The 26,685-nt window shown below is 37.4% G+C and overlaps 1 protein-coding gene across 1 annotated transcript in view; it reads right to left on the reverse strand.

Moving 5' to 3' along the window:
* The window catches only part of LOC129737543 (synaptic vesicle glycoprotein 2C-like), a 70,862-nt gene that overhangs the window by 16,425 nt on the left and 27,752 nt on the right, over positions 1 to 26,685 (reverse strand). Inside the window, exons 3-8 of the mRNA XM_055728708.1 lie at positions 22,859 to 23,021; positions 22,365 to 22,546; positions 8,430 to 8,614; positions 8,142 to 8,341; positions 6,530 to 6,782; positions 6,264 to 6,375 (exon numbers count right to left, since the gene is read on the reverse strand). Of these exons, the coding sequence (XP_055584683.1) occupies positions 6,264 to 6,375; positions 6,530 to 6,782; positions 8,142 to 8,341; positions 8,430 to 8,614; positions 22,365 to 22,546; positions 22,859 to 23,021 (1,095 nt within the window). The remainder of the gene's footprint in view (positions 1 to 6,263; positions 6,376 to 6,529; positions 6,783 to 8,141; positions 8,342 to 8,429; positions 8,615 to 22,364; positions 22,547 to 22,858; positions 23,022 to 26,685) is intronic.

Here is a 26,685-nt window from a genome sequence, read left to right on the forward strand (position 1 = left end):
TGAAATTTTGTGTGTAGCCGTTTTATAAGTGTTGGTTTTATAATAGAATCCAAGAAAAGGAGACCCAGCAAACATTTCAGAGGGTATATCGCAGAAACAACAGAATTATTTAAACAAATATACCTGTTGAAAAGATTGTATTAAACTTGCCAGAATAGCATATAGCTACAAAAGTGGAGGCGATATATCTACAATGACAAGATTTTAACGATTCGAATTCCCCCACAAGAAGCAAAATATACAATTTTAAGTAATTAGAGTAAAACGAAAAAAAAATTTCGGACCGAGATTTGAACACCAGTCCTCCGAGTTGGCTGTCCGGTATCTTACCACGATGCCAACTCATCAGTTGATATGATTCGCGCTATAGCTCTATATGTAAGATTTCCTGTTCACGAACTGGTCAAAGGAAAAAAGAAGGAAGGATCGCCCATTTATCGTAGGTAAATCAGTTCACTCAAATTGTAAATGTCGAATTAGCATATTCTCAACTATTTGGAGACATATTTACGAGTTCACTCAGCTGCTATCCGATTCAACTTTTTTCGGGCGAAGCTTGTCGTAAATGAATGATAGAAAATAACTCAATGCCAACTTGTTTGCGATGGTTATTGAAAATGTCTTAATAGGGTAAATGTACCTAAGACAACGGCTTAAGGAAGCTTTTTTCATCAATTCAATAGAATTGCCTTCCATGTAGATTTAAAACTGATATTTATTCATTGAACTATATTTCGAATACTGTTTTATGAAACTATGAAGGAAATAGATTAATCCATTACGTACTTTTGAGTCAATTTATGATTTATTTTCCTCATTCAAGTTCCTTCATTGTCGTACCAGGTTCCTAATTCCGTCGTACAAGGAGACCGAAATTGTCTCAATTTATTCCACCCTCTTCAGAAATACATTTGAAACTTTGCGGTTCCGGTTCACGCAATTGGCATCAGCTTACATCGAACGGTTCAACCGCGCAGCATAACAGCAGAAGTTCTCTCGAGTAACCAGTCGCAATAAGCTATGAAACTAGGATAGCTTTATTGTAAAAAGGTCTACCATTGCTTGGCTAATGCATCTGCAGGCAGCAAAATATTATACCTTCTATTCAATTATACCGAAATTGTCTCAAACTATTCCTCCCTCATGAGGTATAGATTTGAAATTTTGCGGTTGCGGTTCATATAAATGCGATTATTTACTTCGCACGGATCGACCGCGCAGAATAACTGCAAAGTTCGAATAAGATCTAAGTCGCAATAAAATTGACTTGCCAAGAAATCCCAAGGTAGCGTTTTTGTAGGTAGGTACCATTGCTTGCCTAAGGCAATTGCAGGCAGCACAATATTAGACCGTACAAATTGAATCCACCCTGTAAATGTATTTTGTACCAACACACTCTCCAACGGACAGAGCTGCCATGATCCAAGATTTGTCTGTAAAATATGATTTTATAACATTCAAACAGACATTTTTCACAAATTAAATGGCACAAATTTACACAGTAACTGCATATATTTAAAGAACATCAACATTTGTAATAGTACTATATGTTTTTCTACGCAATGAGACTGAATAGTAAGACATTTGAAGAGAGGCAGAATCACACTTGCGTTTTGTCAACATGTGTATTCTTATGCATGTGGGAACCCTGGCGAAGGATATCGACACAAAGCAAAGCCACGTTGATGCGAGTAATTAGACTGGTTCAGCTCATCTAGTCAAGTATTTTTGCGAGCGATAAAAATTTTTGCAAAAATGTTTTTGGAAATTGACGCTTCGTTATTCCAACATTTTGTTGTTTGGGTTCAAATTTTTGGGAAATGACGTAGAGTAATCCAACTGAAATTAAACTTTTCGACTTTTTTCATTCAAATTGTAATATGTCAAAAACGACAAAACATCTTTTGTTGAAAATTCACCGAGAATTTCTAAAAATGCAGCAAATATGAGTCAAGTATTAAAACTTATACGGTAGAAATCAGAATATAAGCGGGTTTGATTTTGTTGAATTTTGAACGATTATATGTACAAAAAATCATATCTACCGATTTTTTATCCAAACTTGTATTTAGATCCAAACCAGAGACTCATGAACTCTTATTTCAAAGTTTAAATGATCCATTCGTCCAAATTCTCTTGTCATTTTGACCTTCAACGGGAATTTTTTGCATCGTTTTTCTATGCATCGTAAAGATTCAATAAAAATCGAGGTTTTCGGTCCAGGAATTGAAATTTTGTCCTCGAGTTGATCCCAATTTAGAGAATTTCTGTAAACTGCAGACCATTCTGTAGAGCAAAGCGTTTGGTCGTATGTGAGATATTGCAGTTTGAATGCAAAAAGTTTAAAAAGTCTTATTTTTAAACAATTGATGTATCTCATGTTTCAAACACTTGAGAAAGGTTTAGTGCCATCAGATAATAGAACAAAAAATAATCAAATCTTAAAATATGAAATAATTTTGAAGAAACAATGTCATTGGAGTTGAATGTTAGAAATGTGAAAGTTGGAGATATTCTTGCGTGCACCCAAACGTCTATTTTATAAGGCACGATACTGTTAGTAAATATTTTGTAAAACACCAACCACTAAGCTAAAAAATCCATCAATTCTTTGTTAATTTGAAACCATGCATCTAAGCAATGCTGAATACATTCAAGTAATTTATTAATATAAATAGACTTTTTGCACTTATCTCCCAGCGCATCAAGTTCCTAGCTTCAAAATAAACAAAATTACTGTATTGTGTTGTGATTACTTGGAAACCCATTATGTTTATACTCTATGAGTCCGACTGTGTTCAGCAAATAGTAAAAATGAACCGGTCTAATTCCAATTCTTGCAAAACGGTTTCCTATTCCTGTCGCCAAATTACGACGAATGATGGGGCCCGAGCGGTTCGATTTCAATCGAATATTGGCAAATTTATATAGCTCAGATTAGTTTGAAATCATTTTTCTAATTTTATTTCAACACATATCTGTCGAATTTTATGATTTTGATCGTTATATGCATTGACAGGAAGCGATAAAACAAAGAAACACGTTGGGGGGATCACTAAGTTCGTTTTACAATATGGCGGAGTGCGTCAATAATTCAATTCACTTCGCGATTTCAATATCAAATAAATTAAGAAATAGTTTTAAAAGTGACAAATTTGTGATAGAAAATAAATTCACAAGCTTAAGTTTATCAAGTGAAGTAGCCAATTAAAGTGGAAAGTGATTTTTCGGCTCTAAAACATGCATTCTTGAATTGCGACGAATCAGAGGGATACGACGGAGGGGGGTACACCTACCCTATATTCGATTTGGATTATCATTTCGATTATTTCATGTTAGCTGGGGGGAGGGGGGGGGGGGGGTCTCGTACAAAATTAATGAAAAAATTGACAAAATTTTAACAATCCTCGAGGATTATGGTTAAAAATTGATACACGTAAGTGTTTTGACTTCATGAGACAATCTATTGAATCTACAAACAACTTTTAACTAAATTGAATTACATATTGTATTGATAGACGCTTCCATTTTAATAATAGAAGACCCTCATATTCAATAAATGTAACATACATTTTACTAATAAAAACAATGTCTTAGTGTTTTAACATTTAGTGTCTTAGATCCCTCCTGGTTCCTTCCTTAGATGCGATGAAAAGTAGTTCGCTTTAAATTTTGTTAACATTCAGTGCCGATATTTAAATTCCAATAATTTGAACGCACCTAATTTTTCCATGGAAGGGAAAGCAAAGTATAACGGGTCAGCTAGTTTTTTATATTTTTGTCATATTTGTTACAAGGAATATAATAAAGAAGTGCCGAGAACCATATTAGATTTTTTGTGACGTCACAAAAACGATTATATTGACATTTTAAAGAAAATCACATTTTAAAACGAAAATGAATTCAGATTTCATTTTTATTGTGTTGTGTAAGGCTTCTAATTGATTATGTTGCGAAGTTTGTTTATCCTTTAAAGATTGCATTTTTTTTTTTACTTAGTCATTTCGAAGCTAAAATTGCAAAAATGAATAAAAATCAGCTTTAAAAAGATTAAGCTGGTATTTATTGAGTGTTGAACTGATTGGTATGATTTTTATCCAATCGATTCACAATAAAGAAATCTTATGTAGAACACTTAACATCGATAAATGATTGTTAACTCAGTTTACTAAAAAAAACCAATAAAATATTGCGGTTTTGGTAGTTTTTGATTACTTTTTGAATTGAGGAGCTATGACTGAACTGACTCGATAAATTTCATGGAATATTTTGAACTTATTTTAAGGTTTTACAAAATTGAGTTGGACAAATCCACAAATTTCTCGAAATTCAAATGTCTATTTTATAGAAAAGTTATTCAGAAATCCACATTTTTTTGTACTGATCTTGAAAAACAACAATCCTTCATTCTTCTTAACATGCTTACAAAGTGGAAAATTTCCAGCAGATTCTCCGAGTTATCAACGAAAAAGACAAGTTAAGTTTAAAGATTTGTCGTAATTTCGTCGCAGACTCTACCAATACTAGAGTAGGGCTGCTTTGGCACTACCTTCTTTAAATACTCCTTGTATTTGTTAAATTTATTTTTAAAATTTTGTCATACTTTTGTCATTTCATGAATTACTTGTGTCGATTTTTTTTTTCATTATCATATAAATTATTTGTCATATTTGCCAATGGCGTTGAAACATTTAGAACAAATGATTAGAGTAAGGCTGAAATTTGGGTGCAGTGGTCCTGTATTATTTCGTCCGAGAGCTCGCGTCCCACGTTGGGCGCCAAATATAACGAGAGGCTCGACACGCTTCCGGTTTAAGCAGGTGGCTTAAGCGCCTCTTCCGCTTGGAAGACCACTTACCCTTTTTTATCTTGCCCAGCTTATGAGACTCGGTCGCGAGTTCCTTTTGATTTTCTATTTTGGGAAAGAAGCGGAAGGGACTCCAAAAAGGGATCCGTACTTTGACCCTTAAGTGCTGCCCCGAAGTCTAGACAAAACCCGGGATAAATCCGTGGAAATGGGAGTTAGCTGTTCGTTACGAAAGCAATCTAGGGGTTCGAATCATCGGACAAGACCAAACCCATTACCTGGACCAGAAAAGAAGGATCAATTGGATTCACGGCCAATCTCAGCAGCAAAGTAACAAAGCAAATTTATCCCGAAACAACGAACAACGTGTGACTCCCTTCCCAGTTACCCCAATCAGACTATCATCGTTAAAGTATTCAGCTGTAGCTTACAATTATTAATTCGATTTATTGTTGATTCATGTGTGTCGTGTTGGTTTTACATTCTACAGTTAGGCCTAACAAATTCTTTCCTCTATTCGAAATTCAACCTAGCAGTGCATTTTGGTGGAGACGCTTAGTTTCTCCCAAAATGTCTTAGCGATTTTACGTCGAACAAATCGTTTAATATTGTTTAGTTTTCGACTTTGTGTACCCGTAACAATTTTAGGCACATTATTTAGCTTCTATCGGCATTGAAATTCTGCAACCTCTTCTTCGGGAGCATATGTATTTATTGTTGAAGTCCTCTGTTTCTGAAACTGAATAATTTCGTGGCAAATTGTACGTCTGCGTAGCTTGGATAAGTCAGTAAGTACACCCATAAATCAGACTCTACTCCACTAATAATAAACTTCCTTGGAGGTGGAATTATCGGTATAAGATTCTATACCGTACCGGCATTAACAAACTTTCTTATAAAGGACAGTGTCCTCCCAGCGCAACCGAATTGCATATTTCTGAGAGAAACCAATTAAAACATATTCCATACCCTATCTTAAGACAAAGCAGGATGGAAACAATCAGCCAGAAAGGATATTGTCGAATATTGTACCGATCGCAGTATGTGCATGTAAACCCGCAACAGAAAAAAACATTTATTGTTGCCAAGATGAGCTGTGCGTGTGTATGTAAACCGGCCGGCAAAAGAAAACAGTTTCTAGTTTCCCATTCCTGCCCCATTCTCATCATTTCATTTTTGGCACAGAGATTTGCTAAATTGGCATTGGATTTTTCCAACCTCTTTTATGGGTGTAGAGGCCCAAAAGACAAGTTCAACTTCTTTAGACGCCCTCCCTTCAGGCCAGGATTTCCGGCTGAACTGGACAACGGTATGCAGCGTACGTTCGCAAACGGCATAACTGCCGATGATGGTGTGTATCAAGAATTAATGCAGTTCACGTTTACGGCTACTATACAGTTAGCATCGGCATCGCAAGGATGAATCGTTCGATATGCCACTAAACCAACTAACTTACCGAGGATGTTCCGGTTGCCGATGGCATTAATCAACACTGTCGTGACCAGGTAGGCAAACAGCCCGACGCAGCCGATGATTAGTGACTTCAGGTACATGCTCCCTTCGGTGGTCTGTTGTTGTGTACTTCCGGGAAAACGGGCGCAAAAGAGAGAAAAGGAATATTCCCCTTGAGTAGGTTTCAGTTAGTCATACGCCAGGACCCGGATCTGGTCCGAGGGTCTTGTCCATTTGCATAGAAAGTCTGAAGCAATTAGCAATTCATACCGCTTCGCACAGTATAACAGTGCCCAGGTCTAGTTCCTCCATGTCGAAAGCCGCCAGTGGTCTCACTTCTAGTGTCGTCGTCGTCGTCGTCGCAGAGCTTCCGGTTTCCAGCAGCATGTTTGTTTTGTTCACTTTGTAGGCCAACATCTCGCACAGGCTGGCACTGTCTCTCGAAAATCCGGCATTCCGGTCCTGGTCAAACTCATCGATGATTGTGAACAGCTGAGGCACCCATAGCCGGAACGTATTGAGTCTGTGAAATGGCACCAGACAAGACAAACGTAAAATGGCAGAATTAATTTACCATGTCCTTCAGCCGACTGGCCTGCCGGATTGTGCCGATGCACTGAGGCCGGTTTTCCTGCCGGCTTATTTAGACAGGGAAAAGTTGAACCCGGATGAGCTGTCTCCAACCTTATATTGATGGTAATCAAAGATTGGCTACTGAATGATTTGTTGATTGAAATTGATGAAGACGGATGGAAAAGTTAAGTAGTGGATTATTTGCCTCTCTCAGAATTTGTGCCGGTTGAGTAATTGAACACTGGAAACTTTGAACTTTCCACCTAAAACCTGTTTACATCAATTCCTATAATAAAGCACCCTCACTTTCACAAATTAGTTCCGAGCTAGTCCTCACCCTTCCTGTTTTTTTTAGTAACGTGAACTTTTCAGTCAGCTTAAAATAAACAAACAACCCTTTTCATTTTCATCCAACTCGAGTGACTTCAAAAGGCTTAAGAAACTGAACGATATTGGATCGTTCATAATTAAAGACCGGAGTTGCTTGCACCATAGCAGCTGATGCTGTGAGCTGACGTTGCAGTTTTTCCTGGTCTCCTCATCATGGTAAAATGATATCACACAACTTGTAGCGTGCATTTTCGACTTCTTATACCGTTTGAGAAGCTTATGCCGGAGCAAGGAAAAGAAACGACACAATTCTAAGAATTTTAAACTGACTGGAAAGTTCAATTAAATATTTGAGGAAGGCACAGATCAAAACCCATGGTCAAAATGGTCGAAATTGTCAAAATTGTCAAAGTTGTCAAAATTGTCAAAATTTTCAAAATTTTAAGAATCGTCAAAATTGTCAAAATTGTCAAAATTGTCAAAATTGTCAAAATTGTCAAAATTGTCAAAATTGTCAAAATTGTCAAAATTGTCAAAATTGTCAAAATTGTCAAAATTGTCCAAATTGTCAAAATTGTCAAAATTGTCAAAATTGTCAAAATTGTCAAAATTATCAAAATTGTCAAAATTGTCAAAATTGTCAATATTGTCAATATTGTCAAAATTGGAAAATTGGAAAATTGACAAAATTTTAAAAACTGTAAAAATTGTCAAAATTGTCAAAATATTCAACTTGTTGAATATAAGATTTTTAATATTTTCAAATTAAAATTAAAATCTAATATTTTTCAATAGAGTAACAGCTGGAAGTGTCTTCGAATCACTCACTCAATTAATGTTTTACGATGCTATCTGCCCATTTCCGGAACGGAAATCTTGAAAACTTTCGAGAGCTGCAAAAAAGCAACTGAATGAATTCTGCACAGGACAAACGAGATTCGAAGACGAAAATGGGAAAAAGATACACTTAACTTCTTACCCTAACAGGATGCCAAATTGGATGCTGTACGCTAGGAGCGAGTTTCGAAGATGCGGTCTCCGGAACATGACCGTCAACAGCTGGAGCCCACCGGATGGGGCCTTGGGCTTGGCCGAATCTTCCGGACCGGGTTTGCTGTTCGAAACTGATGTTGGTTCCGGCGATGGCTGCAGCATCAGCTCGTTGACAAGTTCCTTGATCTGTCCGAACGAGGGAAAAAATAGAGATAATCGACAGAAAAGAAAACTTTTAAGTTATTGCTTCCGACAAAAAGTTTCGCCGCATTACCGGATACTCGTGGCGGCTTCGTCCGGAGTTGAGAGCATACAGCGTTCGGAACACTTCCAGAGCCCGCTCGTTGTGGCCCTTGGACATCAGGAATTTGGGACTTTCGGGCAGGAAGAGCACCAGGATGCCGCTGAGGAGGCTCGGCACACAACTCACAGCCAGGAAGATTTGCCACGAATGAATCACTGGAAGGATGATGGAAAAGTGGAGATTAGATAAGTTTCGTGCATAATAGTCATAATTAAGACCGGCGTTGAATGAATTAAAAAAATATATGTAGAATAAAAAATATACAAACAATTTTTGAAGTTATCGCATTATTTTCAATGTATCTGTACCCCAAAAATCCCAAATCATTCCATACTTTTGACTTGTGAAAAGTGAAATATAGTTAAGAAATGTCCATTGAATAATTTGCCTTGATATGGTATTTGTGAGAACTATTTTTATTTTTAACGAAGGCTAAAGGTAGGAACTAGCAAACGGGCAAGATTAGGAACAGGGGCCAAGATTGAGAACATCTCAATCAGTATTTTGAAGGTATTTTTTATTAATTTCAAAGAAAGTTATTTATGCAATAGAAGGAAAGATTTTACCAGCGCAAGTGGAATAGTTATCCAACGAGGCTTGTCGAAATTTTAAATAATTTGAACAGCTTTGTAAAGTAGGCTGGTGTTTACTTCAAATAATACACTGAACTCAAATTCACTCTAGAAATGCTCATGAGAACTTACTTAAAAGTGAGGGAAAGCGAATTTCGTCCTTTCAAGTGGCTCTTGTACATTGCACTTGTCTCTCACTAAAGTTTCAAGTGAACGATCCGATAACACTCATTCATCACTTGAATTTGAAGTGACTTCAAATTCTATCGTCGGTATGGGAATTTTGGTTTCGATTGAACTCAACGGAGCATGTAAGTAAAGCAAAATAATAATTTGTTGGATTTATAGCAATGAAATTTTTTTAGAGCTTGTTGAAAATATTGCTCAGAACAATCAGCGATTCACCAAGCAACTAGAACTGGAGATAGGGAAGAGCTGCAATTTTCATGAGAAATGATCAACCAGCGTGGCGAGCATTGCAATGTTTGTTGAATGTTGTTATAATAAATCAATCAATGCACAGTGGTGCAGAACATCAATCTAGCTGTACGAAATTAATAGCGCCCAGGGATGAAGAGATAGACATTTGATGTCTTCAGCAGCAATGTTCAGTTTTACATGGAGCATATTCTAGTATCAAAATTTCTGCCGAGGGGTCCACCGACACACTATGGGGCAGTTTCATACAATGAGGCGGTAAAAAGTACGCTTAGGTGTTTTGGACTCCTTTGTAATTTTTGAAAGTTTTGTATAAAAATTCCTATTTTAACTAACTTATAATAAATTCATACAAAAACTCTTTATAAACAACTTATAAAGAAGGATGCTTAGTGTTATTTTTGACCCTACTTTTTATTTCTTTTGAAAACCGAATTTTGGTCTTATTGATCATTAAATGATAAATATCATCGAGACATTTCATAAAACTCAAGAGAAAAATATGTGAAATGATTGATCAATCATGAGAAACATTTTTATTAACAAACCAACATCAACCTTGTTGAATTTCTACTTATTAATGGGTTTACCCATTTGCATGATGTTTTCAGCTCTATTTGACTATAACTAAAAAAAACGGTGCTTTAAGGTGCCTGGAATCTTTTTCATTGTATTTTATGGACCTTAAACTAGATCTTGATATTAAAAAGAGTATGGGGATATGCGGGGATTTTTTTTGGCAAGGCTTTAAAGTTTTTGACTTTTGAAATAAATGATTATTTATTCATTTTTATCATAGATAAATTTAGTGTGCTAAAACTTTGAATAATTCAAATGAAAGCTTTTAATTTAACCTTTCAAATGGTGTATTTTAAATTTAAGAGAAAAAAATGTTTTGCCTAGAAATATATGTGATTTAAATTTTTTTTTTTCACCATTTTATTATTACTATAAATTATTCAAAGTCTGATGTCTGTGGTGCGTTCAGTATCCAAGATAATGAGTTGAAAACTGGGAATATCTTTGTCAAATATTAAGTTATTAACTAGTAAAAATAAAAAAGCGATCCGATAAAGTTCAGTTTTTGACTTTTTGCCGCCTCAAACCCCATAGTGCGATAGCGAAATAATAATGCGACCTTTTTCGATTTTGAAATTAGGGCTTTTATGTCTTCGACAAAGTTGTTTATCTGATCAAAATACAATTGCTTATCATCAAATATAATCACAAAAAAGGAAGTGTTGCAAAAATGTGCACTTTTCGATGAACGAGCCTTCCAAAATTCCCAATAAAATACCCTAAATGCTTTCTACAGAGCTTCAGAAACTTCTAAACCCATCATAATGTATGAGACAATTGTAAACGTTGTTTCAAAAACAGCGAACCATTTTATCCAATCTACAACGTGTCAGGTTAAAACAACTGTTTTTTCATGAGATTTTTTTTAACATTGAATGTAACTCCTGAGGGTGATGTGATAGGACTTTGACGTATTCAACAAACTTATGTATTTTGATCAGATAAACAACTTTGTCGAAGACGTAAAAGCCCTAATTTGAAAAACAAAAAAGTTCGCATTTTTATCTTGCCTTCGCACTAAGGGGTTTGAGGCGGCAAAAAGTCAAAAATTAACTTCATCGTAATGGCATTTGTAGCTTTATATTTTACTAAGATATCCTCAATTTTTCAGACCATTATCATTAGCACTTATCGTTTCACAGACATCAGACTAAGAAAATTTTGAAAAATATACTTTAGATCGAATAATATTCAAATCAATTTTTGTCCTTTAATTGAAATGCTACACCAACTTCCAAAACATCGTTAGAAAGCTTATTTTCTAAGCTTTTTTTCGAAATCTTTTTTATTTTTACACGGTTAACAAAAAAGTGTAAAAGTGAGTAATTTTATGATTTATTCAAAAGGTTTAAACATTTTGTTCTCTAAGAAAAAAGCCTTACGTTTCCCAAACCTTTTTTTGACTTTTAAACATAGCTAAAGATCTGATAATTCGAATGCAAGAAAAAAAAGTTGCATATATTTGCATCCTTCTAAGTAATAATAAAAACAAAAAAATGGGTAATTTTTGACCATTTTGGAAAAATAGTATGTTTTATGTTAAACATCATTAAGCAAACATTGTTCATAACGGGTGTTAAATATAAAATGAGATTTTTTTCAATCACATATAAAAAAATTGTTATTTTTTTTCATCGATTTCAGTATTTTTTATTAATAACATAATGTATTTTCTTCAAAAAAATGTCAGTGAATGTTTGAGTAAGGGCCGTGGTCTGATGTTCGACGCAACATTGTCGCGATGCTCTCAAAAGAACGTTGTACGGCACTTACGTCCATTTTCCGGAAACAATTCCGGATTCTTGTAGTCAGTTGCTTCGTGTCCTTGGCCCTCTAATTGTTTTTATACACTAGGGCACTGAGTGAGCCAAAGAAATCCTCTATTGGGCGGCACTGGGGCAAGTTTGTTGGGTTACGATATGCGTTTTGGACAGCGGAAAATAGCTTTCGTCATCCAGAACAAATGACGTCTGGCGGTATTTTTCGGTGATCCACCGACACTGTGATTTAACCGTCTCAATCTGCTCCTCCGTGTACTTCGGCGACCTCGTCTTCTTCCTACAGAAGATTCCTTCCATCTTGAGGGTACGATGGATCAATACGTGGGAGCAGCCATATTTCCGACCGGCGTCACGCAGGCTGGTTGCGTCCTTGTTGTCAAACAGCTTCTTTAACGATGTCTTCCTCTGCTTCGTCATTATCGTCACCGGACGTTCAGGGAACCCAGGATACGATATACCGTACTGACAGGTACATTTTCTTCGTTAAAATGTGCCACCGTAAACTTTTTTCCTTGCTGGAAATGCTTTTCGTAGAACCGTACAATGCGTTCGCGGAACACGTGCTGTTTCGAAGCCATCTTTGCTTTGACTAAATTCAAACTAGCAAAACCAAACACGCCTACTGTTTCTAGGGAGCCCAAAGAGCAATTTTCTTGGAGAAAGAAAATTTTACGCTCTTTATTTGAATTACTGAAAGGTATTGAAAACATTCTCATTTTTTATTTAACACCCGTTACATCGAATTGCGATGAAAATTTGTACATGAGTGCGCAAATGCGTGTTTTAAGGGACGAGCAATCAATGCCAGGTTTCAAATTAAGGGTTAGGGTCAAAGGGGTCGTCCATATCAACCTTTTAATGTTTTTTTTAAAATATTGACGTTATTCTACATTGCAATGAGATAAAAATTTCCTCATATGAGTTTTGAGGGATGCTCTATAGATTTCAGGTTTCAAATTTTGAGTTAGGGGTCGGTTAAAAGGGGTCGTCCATATTATCAGTTCACAGTTTTTGCAATATTATCTTTATTGTGCATAGGATTGTAATGAAAATTGACACATGGGAGTCTTATATTAAAAATTATTGATTACAGGTATGAAGTTTTCGTTCGTGGTTGAGAAAGGGGTCGTCCATGTTAGTTGTTCTCTGATTTTGCGATATTGTCGTAATTATGCATCGGATTGAAATGAAAATTTGCACATGGGTGTTTTGAACAACCAGCAATTGATTTAAATTATCTAATTTTAAGTAAGGGTTCGACCAAAGGGGTCGTCCATACGAATTTATCACTATCTTTGCGATATTGTGGCTAATACAGATTAGATTGAGATGGAAATTTTAACATGGGAGTTTAAAGGGACGGGTAATTGATTACAGGTGTCAAATTTTGGATCAGAGATCGGCAAAGGGGGTCGTTCATATTAATTGTTAACTGTTTTTGCTATATTGTTGTGATTACAGTTCAGATTGAGATCAAATTTTATACACGGGAGGTTTGATAGACGGGCAATTGATTTCAGGTCCACAATTTTGGTTAAGGGATCAGAAAAAAGGGGTCATGTATGTATGTATGTATGTATTGGTCCCCCATCGGTAGCAAGGTCTAGCCTATGTCTGTGTGGCTTGGCCTTCGAATTGCTTCTCAGGCTTCCACGGCCGATGGTTCGTCGAGGGAAGTCACCCAACCTTCAGAGACCTACAATGATTGGCAATCCACTCCGCTTGCAAAAGTCTCTTCAGATTAATCCCAGATGCATTCCCTCTGAAATATATAATTATTTATACAATGAAACACATCTTACCTGTCGGCAAACTTATGGGATTCGAACTCAAAAGTTTTTCTTTTACCGATACCGGGAATCGAACCCAGTACGCCTGGGTTACGAGACTCGCGCCTCCTATCCACTAGACCACATCAGCGCTCAGGATCGAAAAAAGGGGTCATCCGTAAGAAATATTCACTGTTATCGCGATATTGTCATGATTATACATCGGATTGTGATGAAAACAAGTACATGGGAGTTTCACAGCACAATTGCTCGTGATTTCAGAAGTCTAATTTTGGGGCCGGGCTTAGCAAAAAGGGTCGTTCCTATTAATTACTCAATGTTTCGGTAATAATTACCTTACTATGCATCGAGTCGAGACGGAAATTCATACACGCAAACTTAAAGAATAATCGATTTCTGATTCCAAATACTGATTCAAAGGACAAAAAATAACGGCATCACTGATGAAAAAGTCCTAAAATAAATTTCTTAGGCAACGTTTTATATTTTGGCAACACTAGGCAAAACAAACAAAACAAAGTCAGTCATTGATCTATTTTTGTGAGCGCCAGACGTGTCCGAGTTAATCACGACACAGTCAACGTCTGTGCCCATTGCTGTGGCTTTTCTCTTAGCTTCGAAGAGAGTCAACCGGTTCATCGGAAACTAGACCCTCATCGAAGCGGATTTGTTACGTGACCGCTAACATTGGAGCAACGAATGCCGACAGTGTTGCCAAATAAAATCTGCTGATGCCGTCAAATAATCTCGGAAATCGATAGCCTCAATTTTTGTTTTGATAGTAAGTTGCTTCAAAGCTAAAATTTAATAATATTTTATTATTGTGAACTTTTATTTTAGTGCCTTTGTAATCACGGAAATGCCAGCGGATATAGATTAAGGTAACATCTATTATTTTCAGATCGGTCGTTTGGGGTTCAATCAGCGCTTTCTAGTTGATTTTGAATGTAAGATTAATTAAATCTGACTGATTCAATTTCATTTTTGGTGGAAATCTTACCAAAATCTATTAGAACAAGTGGCAATTTTCCTCGACTTGCTGTTACAGAGATTGTGGCCAAAACTTCCAACTATAAAGAGTAAAGTGAAGTTAAAAATAACACATGAATTAAGTTCTCTCGAATACCTACGTTTGGAACTCACATTTCATTTTCAACCAGCTTACGCTGGGCTTCGTCAATAGCTTTTGTTCTATCAAATTAATTTTTAAAAATCTACTTCACTTTTCCTAGCTAGTACACAAAAACGGGTTGACCCGCGGAGCAAACAAATTTTCCCTTGCATCAATGGCAGCAGCAAAACCGTCATCTGCAGCGGTTCAATTTTGCTGCCGGAAATGCAAAAAAAAATCTTGATGCAAACATCAACAATCGCTGCAGGAAGCAGCGAGTGAAATAAAATAACTTCGTTCAGACCGGATAAAAAAATGGTTCGCTCTCCTCAGGTAGCTTTGCATAAATTTTATGCAATTCAATTGAATTGTATAATGTCTTAAAATTTATGATATAGAGGGTTTATTATGTTTTTTTTTTAATTCAGTCGGGAACAAACGCTGTACCCTTGCCTTTCTAATTTCATGAATTGAAGCTTTTCAAGAGCAATATTTGAAACTAATGCTGAATTTACCTTTTAAAATAAAACCACTGCAGCCCAAACGATGGCCATTTACGTTTTCGTTTTGATAAGAAGCTTCCATCTTTTTTTGTAGCTCCACTAAAATATGATGTGAACTGCTGCATTCCTACTCAGATCCTGAATCTTGAGTTTTTTTCAGGTAGAAACCTTTAAAGCAAGAAGTGCAAAAAAACGCACTGATGCAATCTTGACTCTTTTTGATCGAAATCTGTAAACACCCACACAGGAATAGTAAAAAGCTAAGAGTGAGATGCATGGCTATCAAGTTTTTCTTCAGCTCCAGGGATGATGGAAAGGATGCTTTTTTCAAGCTTCCATCAACACCAGCTTGTTCATCGTTGAGTGGAAGAAAAAGTGACATCCCATCCTATCCTTCAGTCTGTTTTATTAACCAGTTGAAAGTTGAAGGAAATTTTGTTTTTTATGCTGCCTTTGCTTGTTGCTGACATTGATTGAACCCAACAAAGCTCATCGAAACAGAAATTAATAACATATGGCACCTCTCCAGTATGAGATTATAGAAGATCTAAATAATATCTTACTTGAAGAAAATTTTCTCAAACACTTTCAGGATGTCACGATGAGTTATTCTTGTGGAAAATTATAGCCGAGAGAATTGCTTATCTAATGTTCAAGCGTTTTTCCTAAAACCATAAATTTTCAAAAGAGTCAGAAGTGTGAAAATTGTGAAATATTCGACATTTAGAAGCTTTTTCCAAAGGTTAAAAAAAACAGTAAGTTTGTCAAAATTGTCCAATTCTAAAAATTGTCTCAAATTTGAAAATTATGACAATAGTATCAACTGTAAAAATTGTTGAAATAATCATAAAGTTCTGAGATTTTGAGCACGATTTCTTGCAGTTGTTGAATTGTCATTTCTATTCTAGGGTTAATTTATGAAAAGAATTCCAACAAACAGATTGATGACAAATGAAATACGTCAGTCGGGTTTTGAAACGTTTTTTTCTCTCTCACCATTCATTCGTGTGGAGTTGCGTCCATCAAATTTTCTGGAATCGCGAGCATGAAAAAAAGTAAGAGGATGCTATAAAATGGTTCCGAAAGTGGAATAAATTGGCCCACGGGATTTACATTGCTGTCGCTGAGGCAATAAATGCCAATTTTGTACTTGGGGGTGCAAAAAAATGACAAACCAACGAAAGGGGCAGCGTGAAAATCACTGGAATTGTCATTTGGTTGACAGGTTCATGGGTGGAGTGGATGGAAAGGGAAGGGAATATGATATTTCTACGTCAGAAGTGAATGAAATCAATTTTCATGTGCCGGGCACAAAGTATGGATGTGCGGAATTTTCTCACGCTTGTGCAGTCGTGCCAGTATTAAAGGGCTTTTGAATGAGATTGAATTTCCCACCCGGATGCAATCTGCCGATCGGATTTCCAGCATAATTTACCGGTGACCATGTGGAAGTTCCTTCGAAAACCAAAAAAAAAAATTATGGAATAGCGGGGGAAATAATTTCTGTTTCCTGTGGTTTTACCCAAGAAATATGTGTCGATTTTTTGTGACGCAATTTTCATTGATATCATTGAAAAGCAATGCCGAACAACAACAAATAGCATTTTTAAACAATATTCTTGGAAAAAAATCTATATAATTACCAAGCTCATCAAGTTTTCACGAATAATAGTTAGAATTCAAAGAAAAATATGGGCATAAATATGTACAATTTTAAAAATACTAACAGAACAGCAAAGTTCTGAGAGTCTGTGAAAATATTCAAAATTCTGTGATCTGTGACACAGATTCTGTAATGAAAATTTGCTTCTGTGAAATAACACATTTTTCTGTTATCATGTAGACAGACAAACATTCATTGATACGTTCCAATTTTTCTAAGCGGCAGTTCATTTTGCGCTGAAACGTGTCCTCATCGTTTCAAATATATGTAAGACCAAGGCGTGATTCTACACCTCGTCAGAATGAGGACACTCTTGAAACTTACTTTACTGACGGAAGTTGATTCGGCGGAAGTCTGCATCGCGCAAGGCTAGGGACAATACTAACGGAAGTCTGCATCGCGTTGCATTTTCAGACTCCAATTCAGCGGAAGTCTTCATCGCGCGAAGCTAAGAACTTTTCTGACGGAAGTCTGTATAGCCTCAGATTTCACCGAACAAGGTGGAAGTCTTCATCGCGCCAATCTAAGGACAATACTATCGGAAGTCTGCACCACGTTAGATTTTCGAACTCCAATTCAGCGGAAGTCTCATCGCGCCAAGCTAAGAACTGTACTGACGAAAGTCTGCATCACGTCAGATTTCACCAAGCTAGGGACAATACTATCGGAAGTCTGCACCGCGTTAAATTTTCGAACTACAATTCAGCGGAAGTCTTCATCGCGTCTGTATCGCATCAAACTTCACCGAATAAGGCGGAAGTCTTCATCTCGCCAAGCTAGGAACAATGCTCACGGAAGTCTGCATAGCGTTAGATTTTCGAACTCCAATTAAGCGGAAGTCTTCATCGCGCCAAGCTAAGAACAGTACTGACTGAAGTCTGCATCACGCCAAGCTAAAAACAGTTCTGACGGAAATCTATATCGCATCAGATTTCAGCGAATGAGACGGAAGTCTTCATCGCCCCAAGCTAGGGACAATACTTAAGGAAGTCAGTGGAAGTTTTTATCGCGCCAAGCTAAGAGCAGTACTGACGGAAGTCTGCATCGCGATCGATTTCACCGAATGAGGTGGAACTCCTCATCGCGTCATGCTAGAGAAATATGTATTAACGGAAGTCTGTATCGCATCAGACTTCACCAAATAAGGCGGAAGTCTTCATCTCGCCAAGCTAGTGTCAATACTTACGGAAGTCAGCATAGCGTTAGATTTTCGAACTCCAATTCAGCGGAAGTCTTTATCGCGCCAAGATAAGAACAATACTAACAAGTCTGCATCGCGTTAGATTTCATCGCATCAGGCGGAAGTCTGCATCGCGCCAAGCTAAGAACAGTACTGACGTAAGTTTGTATCGCATCAGATTTCACCGAATAAGGTGGAAGTCTTCATCGCGCCAAGCTAGGGACAACACTTATAGAAGTCTGCATCGCGTTAGATTTTCGAACTCCAATTCAGCGGGAGTCTTTATCGCGTTAAGCTAAGAACAGTACTGACGGAAGTCTGCATCGCATCAGATTTTACCGAATAAGGCGGAAGTCTTCATCGCACCAAGCTAGGGTCAATATGTACTAACGGAAGTCTGTATCGCATCAAATTTCAGCGAATAAGGCGGAAGTCTTCATCGCGCCAAGCTAGGGACAATACTTACGGAAGTCTGCATAGCGTTAGATTTTCGAACTCCAATTCAGCGGAAGTCTTAATCGTGCCAAGCTAAGAACAGTACTGACAGAAGTCTGCATCACGTCAGATTTCATCGCATAAGGCGGAAGTCTGCATCACGCCAAGCTAAGAACAGTACTGACGGAAGTTTGTATCGCATCAGATTTCACCGAATAAGGTGGAAGTCTTCATCGCGCCAAGCTAGGGACAACACTAATGAAAGTCTGCATAGCGTTAGATTTTCGAACTCCAATTCAGCGGAAGTCTTCATCGCGCCAAGGTAAGAACAGTACTGACGGAAGTCAGCATCGCGTCAGATTTCATCGCATAAGGCGGAAGTCTTCATTGTGCCAAGCTTTGAACAATACTTACGAAAGTCTGCATCGCATCAGATTTCATCGAATAAGGTGGGAGTCTTCATCGCGCCAAACTAGGCACAATACTAGCGGATATCTGCATCGCGTTGGATTTTCAGACCCCAATTCAGTGGAAGTCTTCATCAAACCAAGGTAAGAACAGTAGTGACGGAAGTCGGCATTGCGTCAGATTTCATCGCATAAGACATAAGTTTTATCGCTCCAAGGTAAAAACAGTACTGACGGAAGTCTGCATCGCGTCAGATTTCATCGCATAAGGCGGAAGTCTGGATCGCGCCAAGCTAGGTACAATACTTACGGAAGTCTGCATCGTGTTGGATTTTAGAACTCCAATTCAGCGGAAGTCTTCATCGCGCCGAGCTAAGACCAGTACTGACGAAAGTCTGCATCGCGTTTGATTTCATCGCATAAGGCGGAAGTCTGCATCGCGCCAAGCTTAGAACAGTACTGACGAAAGTTTGCATCGCGTTTGATTTCATCGCATCAGGCGGAAGTCTTCATCGCGCCAAGCTAAGGACAGAACTGACGGAAGTTTGTACCGCATCAGATTTCACCGAATAAGGTGGAAATCTTCAACGCGCCAAGCTAGGGACGATACTAACAGAAGTCTATATCGCGTTAGATTTTCGAACTCCATTTCAGCGGAAGTCTTCATCGCACCAAGCTAAGAACAGAACTGACGGAAGTCTGCATCGCGTCAGATTTCATCGAATAAGGTGAATGTCTTCATTGCGTCAAACTAGGAAAATCTTGAAACTTACTTTACTGACGGAAGTCTGCATCGAGTCAGATTTTTTGGAAGTAATTTTCTTTATTGCGTCAAGCTTAGAACTCATGGAAATCTGCATCGCGTCAGATTTTATGAAATAAGCGGAAGTCAACGGAAGTCCTTACTGGAAGGGGGAGGGGGTCTCCAAAACAAAAGACAAATGTTTGCATATCTCGAGAACCGATCAAGCAAATGGTAACAAATTTGGCATGGTTTGGTATTTGGGTACGAGCAACGCTTCTATCAATAATTTGAACCCCTCCATTCTTTCATAGGGAAGATAGGAACCCAGACAACCAGAAGTCGTATTTTCTTTTACAGATTACATCGTATAGAATGTTATTTATACTCATTTTCGTATATCTGCACCTGCAATGTGCGGTCCATGCATATTCTTTATCGTTTTAAAAGCATTGCATGATTTTATTGTGACAAGAAGTATTTATGTACATATGAACTCGACCTTTGTGTACGACAATTCGCAAAAAAATCCGTGACACGACCGATATACGGTGATCAGCCGTGATTGAGAGATTTTGTCGTGCTATGCATGAAATAATTCGAAATAAAAACGTATATAACTGCATTGATTCGTAATAATGTGCATGCAATCGTATACCTTTGCAAATTAATTCGCCCGTCTGATTTTCGTAAAACGTATTTGCTGGCAATCGTAAAAGAATACAAAAAAGTTCAATAAAATCGTTTATGATAATGGGACATCGATGATTGGACTCATATTAAAGGAGGCTTCAAAATGTTGGTCTATTTTTAGATCATCGATGACGTGTTCTACGATTAAAAAGATTTAAGTTATAGAAATATACGATTTGCTTTTGGTTTAATGCCTTTGAAGCAAATCCCCTTGAATTTATATATTCCAGATAGCGTCGAGGAACCATCATGAGCTGCTGATCGAATCGTCAGGGGATCAAGTCCAGGCGCTAACAATAAATTCATGAACGTGGAAAAAATAAGCAATCAGGCAAATAATGAATGTGTACGATATAAACTTGAATTTGACAGCAAAAAAACACATTTCTTTGAAACAATCTTATTTTTATTATTTTTTGGGGATGATTAAACCAATTGGTTTAAAATCCCAAAAAAAATATATATTTTTTCAACTGACGGAAAATGGGAGCCCTGCACTCAAGTCGCAAAAGACGACCAAATAAGTCGTCAAACTTTCCATATTGTTACGAAAAATGTCGTATTTTACAACCTCAATCATCTATATGATGATGTGAATTGTCATAGTATATTCCAAATAGAATCAGGGTAGTCGTAAATGATGCGCATGACAAGTCGTGCAAATCGTAATTTAATACAATCCAAATCAAGAATATGTTTGCTAATGTACCTATATGGCCTCCAAAATGATACGTATATCAATGATCCAGAAATCAATCAAAATAAACTTTCAGGATGCGATTCTTGTAGGAAAAAATCTTATTTAACACTGCAGTATTACCAATCATCACAGCGTCGGCAGATTGTCATGCAAACGCTTCGGTAACTAGATTTATACATGCAAACTAAAGTTAAATGATATGGTTACAAGACGACGCAAGGCGACGTCTATCAGAGGTGATTGAGATGCCTGCTGATAGATTCTGAACGTCGATCACTCAGTTAACATTGGTTACTTGACTACAAACTTTTGTTGATTTTTGTATCGGTGAAGCTTTCAATCAGTTTGCTATCAGACGTCCAGAAGAGAAGATGAATGTATGTAATGTAATGAGCTGACAGAAACGTTACCAGTGCTACCCCCTAGAACCGGAGTGCCCGGGGAAATTGCCCCCATTCCCCCCCCCCTTCCCCTCCCTTAATCCTGCCTTGCACATTTATCTGGGATTACATTTGCCTTTAACATTTTGAACCTACAAAATCAAAATCTATCTCGTATCTGGCAGTTGGCACACGGGTTGGAAGGTTATGAAAGTTACCGAAAAAACACCGTCAATCAGTTATCTTCCCCTTTCCACCTAGTAGAGCCTCGGTGCATTTGAACCGCAGTAATTCTAAAAGTAATTTCAGTACCTATAAGGTCGTTAGAACGATGCATAACAATTTACAGGTTAAAAACTGACATAGTAACTTGGGGGAAGAATAAAGAAATGACGGATGATAGCTTTCAAGAGCCGATCAGTAATCATACCTATCAATGCTGAGTGTGGAAGGCTATGGACGTTGGAGGCGCCTCTCATTGCTGAGATACTCGAATGCTACTGGTATAAATTTGTTTTCACTCCGAAGCAACGGCGCTGTGTATTGGATATCAACACGATGCTAACTTAGTGACGAACGTTTCAATCGCACTAGCAACGAACGAAACAACATGACTGCTTTGCTTTAATCATCGATTTCTATTTGTCAGCTATCATTGAAAATGAGCGATTTCCAAAACACTGACGTATATACTGGTTTTGCTACATTATATACGATATGTTTACGCGTATATTTGCACGTATAATTGCGTTGCAAATTCGAAATACCCACCAAATGGTTGTCTGGGAAAGGGAGAGTAGAGCTCCCTCAAAAAAATCATAGCTCGAGAGCGAATCGAACAAATGGAAAAAAATGGCGTTGTAGAGTATTTTATTACGAGATTTGAGTGAATGATTATTTGATTAAATATATGTTAGTTTTCTTCACTTACCAAAATTTCCACCGAACAACATGAAATCCCAGTTTTGCGGAATGATAACCCAGGCCAGAGATGGCAGCAAAATGTTGGCGATGCTGTAGAAGATGCCGACCATTATCATCACCCGGGACCGGTGCTCTAAGCTGTGGAATTCCGACAGGTACGCCATCAGCACCGCAAATGGACCACAGATGCTGTCCAGATGATGAAAAATCGAAAGGGTCATTTACAAGATGATTCAAGAGAATTGGAAATATTTTTTGAACCTAAAGAACCTAAAGACAGACCCCAAAAGCTAGTGGTAAATCACTTTCAATGAACGAACGAATAGTAACGATTCCATCAATTTTAATTAAGTTAGCCAATTTTACTCCTAATAAAAGATGGTTTATAAATCAAATTTTCCGCTTTGTTTGAAACCCGGAAGCATTCGTGTGGCAGAGAACGGGGTCATAAGTAAGCCTGCCCTTATGCTAGTAGCGGCTTTAACCTGTTATTATACTCACACAAAGCCGCCCATAAATTTAAATATCATAATGGCCAGCACGGTCTGGCTGCTAGCGCACAGCAGGTTCAGGGTCGCGTCCAGGAAAAATCCGTAAATGAGCAACTGCTTCCGGCCGTATGAATCCGACAGGAAGCCCCAGAGAAAGGCGGACGAAATCATACCTGCAAGTAAGAAAAAATAGGGTAGAAAAATTCAAGATACATAGATATAATAATAACATGGTTCTGTAACGGAAAAGTTCTAGAAGTACTCTGCAGGAAACTGCAGGATGTTTCGTTTGAGAGGAAACCCCACCGACAGTTGTAATGAAAAAGCGAACAAAAGTGGCTGTGAAGGTTTTGCTTTGGACTGACATCTCACAGATCTCGGAGTGATACTGCTTTTCGAAATCAAAAACCAACATTGCTACAACACAAATCTATTGAATACACCAATTTCTATGGATAAAACAATTTAAATTTCTAGATATCCTAAAGATTTTATGTTGTTTGCAAGTTTGCATACCTCATATTGTGAGCAATATTGCATATAAGCTGTTTTGACAATTTTGACAATTTTATCAGTTTTGACAATGTTGACAATTTTGACAGTTTTGACAGTTTTGACAGTTTTGACAGTTTTGACAATTTTGACAATTTTGACAATTTCGACAATTTTGACAATTTTGACAATTTTGACAATTTTGACAATTTTGACAATTTTGACAATTTTGACAATTTTGACAATTTTGACAATTTTGACAATTTTGACAATTTTGACAATTTTGACAATTTTGACAATTTTGACAATTTTGACAATTTTGACAATTTTGACAATTTTGACAATTTTGAAAATTTTGACAATTTTGACAATTTTGACAATTTTGACAATTTTGACAATTTTGACAATTTCGTAAGATGGTTCGCTGAAATTCTTAGTGTCAAGGCTGATCAGTTGAATTATTCAAATGGTTCTCATCTCCTAGGCTAAACAGCCATCGGTAATCAACTTCCCTGTAAGCTTTTAGTTGCCTACATAAGATAAACCAAGCACGCTAAGTGAAAATGCCCTCAGGCGTACCCATACCTATTAGCATACAACCGAATTCCTTGGCTTTTGCTGCAAAAGTTCCTTCATAGTAAGTTCCTAACTCCAAGCACTTTTGCGCTTTCCGCAATTCGAATCAGCAAATAGTGTCAAACATGCGTTATCATTGCCTTGTTACGTGGAAGTCATCCAGCTCTTCTCGTTAGCGGAAAGTTCCACTTGAGTGTCAATAATCAGACAGCAGCACTTGTGAACTTTAACAGAGCTGATGTCACGTTGAGAAGTGTTGTAACGTCATCCGGTTACTGGGTAGCGGATAAGAGGCGAAGAACCAGTTCCTAACACAACTATGTGGGAGCAGTTTCACTCACTATGGGAGCATATTTTCCCATATATTATGGTAAGGATGCTGATTATTGGGGTGTGAAGCGGAAAAGTTGCTCCATTGAATTCCCCTACACTTTCCCGGGAGACGAACAATGAAAACGCACACTAAATGGAGAAACGAAAACTCACTGCTGCTAGGGGAAGCCAGCCATTGATTTTTCTTCGTGAAATTGGATCAAGTTATTCATCCAGCTTTTGTGGGAGAAAAGTTTCCAGCCTTAAACCGGAACATTATCTTCAATTATTAATTTATGCATAGTGATGCCAGAAAAACTATTTTCAATTGAGTGTTGACTCTTTTTTGAAATTTAAAATTGATTCTTCAAGCTATTCTTAATTGAAAATGCCTTTTACAGACTCAAGCTTCGCTCCTCTTTTAGAATAAACAATTCTAAAAAGTTGATTGATGGATAAAAATTAAAAGACAGATAGACTCTTCTAGCTAGACTGAAGAGTTCGAAGTGTCCCTTCAATAAGACAAACTACAGTTGGCAAGTTAAAGAAAAGACTGCATACTGATAAGATTTGACAACGTTCATTGTCTAGTCGCCCTAGTTACATGAATCCTACTTATATTTACGAACTTATACGGTAAAACTTGAGTGGAATCGCTTTCTAGGAGACTCAAGAAAAAAAAAGTTTATCTGTTTGTCTTTCCAAATTGAAAGGGGAAACTGGGACCTTTCTTGAATCAAATTTATTGTTGAATAAAGAAAATTTAACCACTTTCAGAAAAAAACATACTCAATTCTGTCTGTTCATCTTTGGTGACAAGACCCGAAAATTATGCATATCAGAAGCTTGCACATTTCATCTAGCGATAAGGTTAACATCGTTGGTTGAGTGAATTTGCTGTTTTGCATAAAAGGGAGCTGCAGATGGATGCGTAAAGTCTGCTTCATTTAATATTGGAACAAATTCTTTTGCTCATTGTGGCGCTCCTAGTGGGCGGATTTGGAAACTTTTTTCACCCACGTGTCGGGAAATTCATTACCTTTCACCATGTATTTATGTCATAACACCAAACGATAGCATTTTGTAAACAACCGCCATGGAAGCCGAACGGAGAGATCAAATTGTGCACAGTTTTCTTACGAGTACGAGTACGAGAATTTCTTCGAAACAGCAATGAATAATTTTTTTAATTTTTTTTTATGAAAGAGTAAAGAAAATGCTACATTTGTATGAAAAACAAATTATGAATTCGTTAATAAATGACTGAACTACACGCAATTGTTTGTGTTCCAATATTAAATGAAGCAGACTTTACATCCGTCGAACTTGGTCAGCACTTGGTCGTACAGCTTTCGAGCACGGATTCTGGCCACATTGTTCTGCTTCAGCGTCCGATTTGGCTGTTTGCTGGCTCGGAATGACCTTATTCCTTCCCGGAGACGAATTCGTCGCACCGTACTGTGCGGCCTGGAACTTATTGGCCAAATCGCGGTCTGAAAGATTGGGATTCCTCTTGACGGCCTTGATGACTTTCCCACGCAGTTTCCGGTCGACAGTTCCACTCCGACGCTTCGAATGCGGCTTCCGAGCCGTCGTCAATGTTTCCTTGTACTGCTTGATAACACGCCATACGGTATTTCTGGGCATTTTAAGCTGTTTAGCTAGCTTCGATGCCGACATCAATGGATTTTCAAGAAAACTGTGCACAATTTGATCTCTCCGTTCGGCTTCCATGGCGGTTGTTTACAAAATGCTATCGTTTGGTGTTATGACATAAATACATGGTGAAAGGTTATGAATTTCCCGACACGTGGGTGAAAAAAGTTTCCAAATCCGTCCACTAGGAGCGCCACAATGAGCAAAAGAATTTGTTCCAATATTAAATGAAGCAGACTTTATATTCAGGCATAACCTAAAACATGCAAACATATTCCGGAGAAAGTACACGCTCACAAAAGAGGTCATTAACTGGGAGTAAAGTCATCAACTCAGTCAAAGGTCAGCTTTTGTGTCCCTATTCGAGTTAGTAATGAATTTGAGAATGAGGGAACAGCATGCATGCATTCATTTGATGCTGCATTCAAATTCTCTTTTCATCTTACATCTGTCGCATCTTAAGGTTAACGAGCATCTGTTTTCTGACAAAGCTCGTTGTAAATACTGATTCTGATTCACTAAGATGTGGACACAGAAAAAAATATGAGGGGTATAAAAAGCACTCGAGTACTTCAAAAGTACGTAGTAGTTACTGAAATTTCTATTTAAAAGAAAAACAATGTAAAAATATTTTTGGTTCTTAGTTGATGAAAAAGTATAATTTTAAAGTACAAAAAATTTGCTTTTATGACTTGGGGACATGGGTCCACAAATGACACAAAGAAACTCAAAAAAACATCTCATTGAAACTACGATGTATTCTTATGAGTAATTGCAAAATCCCGATTTCATTTTCACTCA

Source organism: Uranotaenia lowii, chromosome 1 (assembly GCF_029784155.1).
Source record: "Uranotaenia lowii strain MFRU-FL chromosome 1, ASM2978415v1, whole genome shotgun sequence".
Classification (NCBI taxonomy): Eukaryota; Metazoa; Arthropoda; class Insecta; order Diptera; family Culicidae; genus Uranotaenia; species Uranotaenia lowii.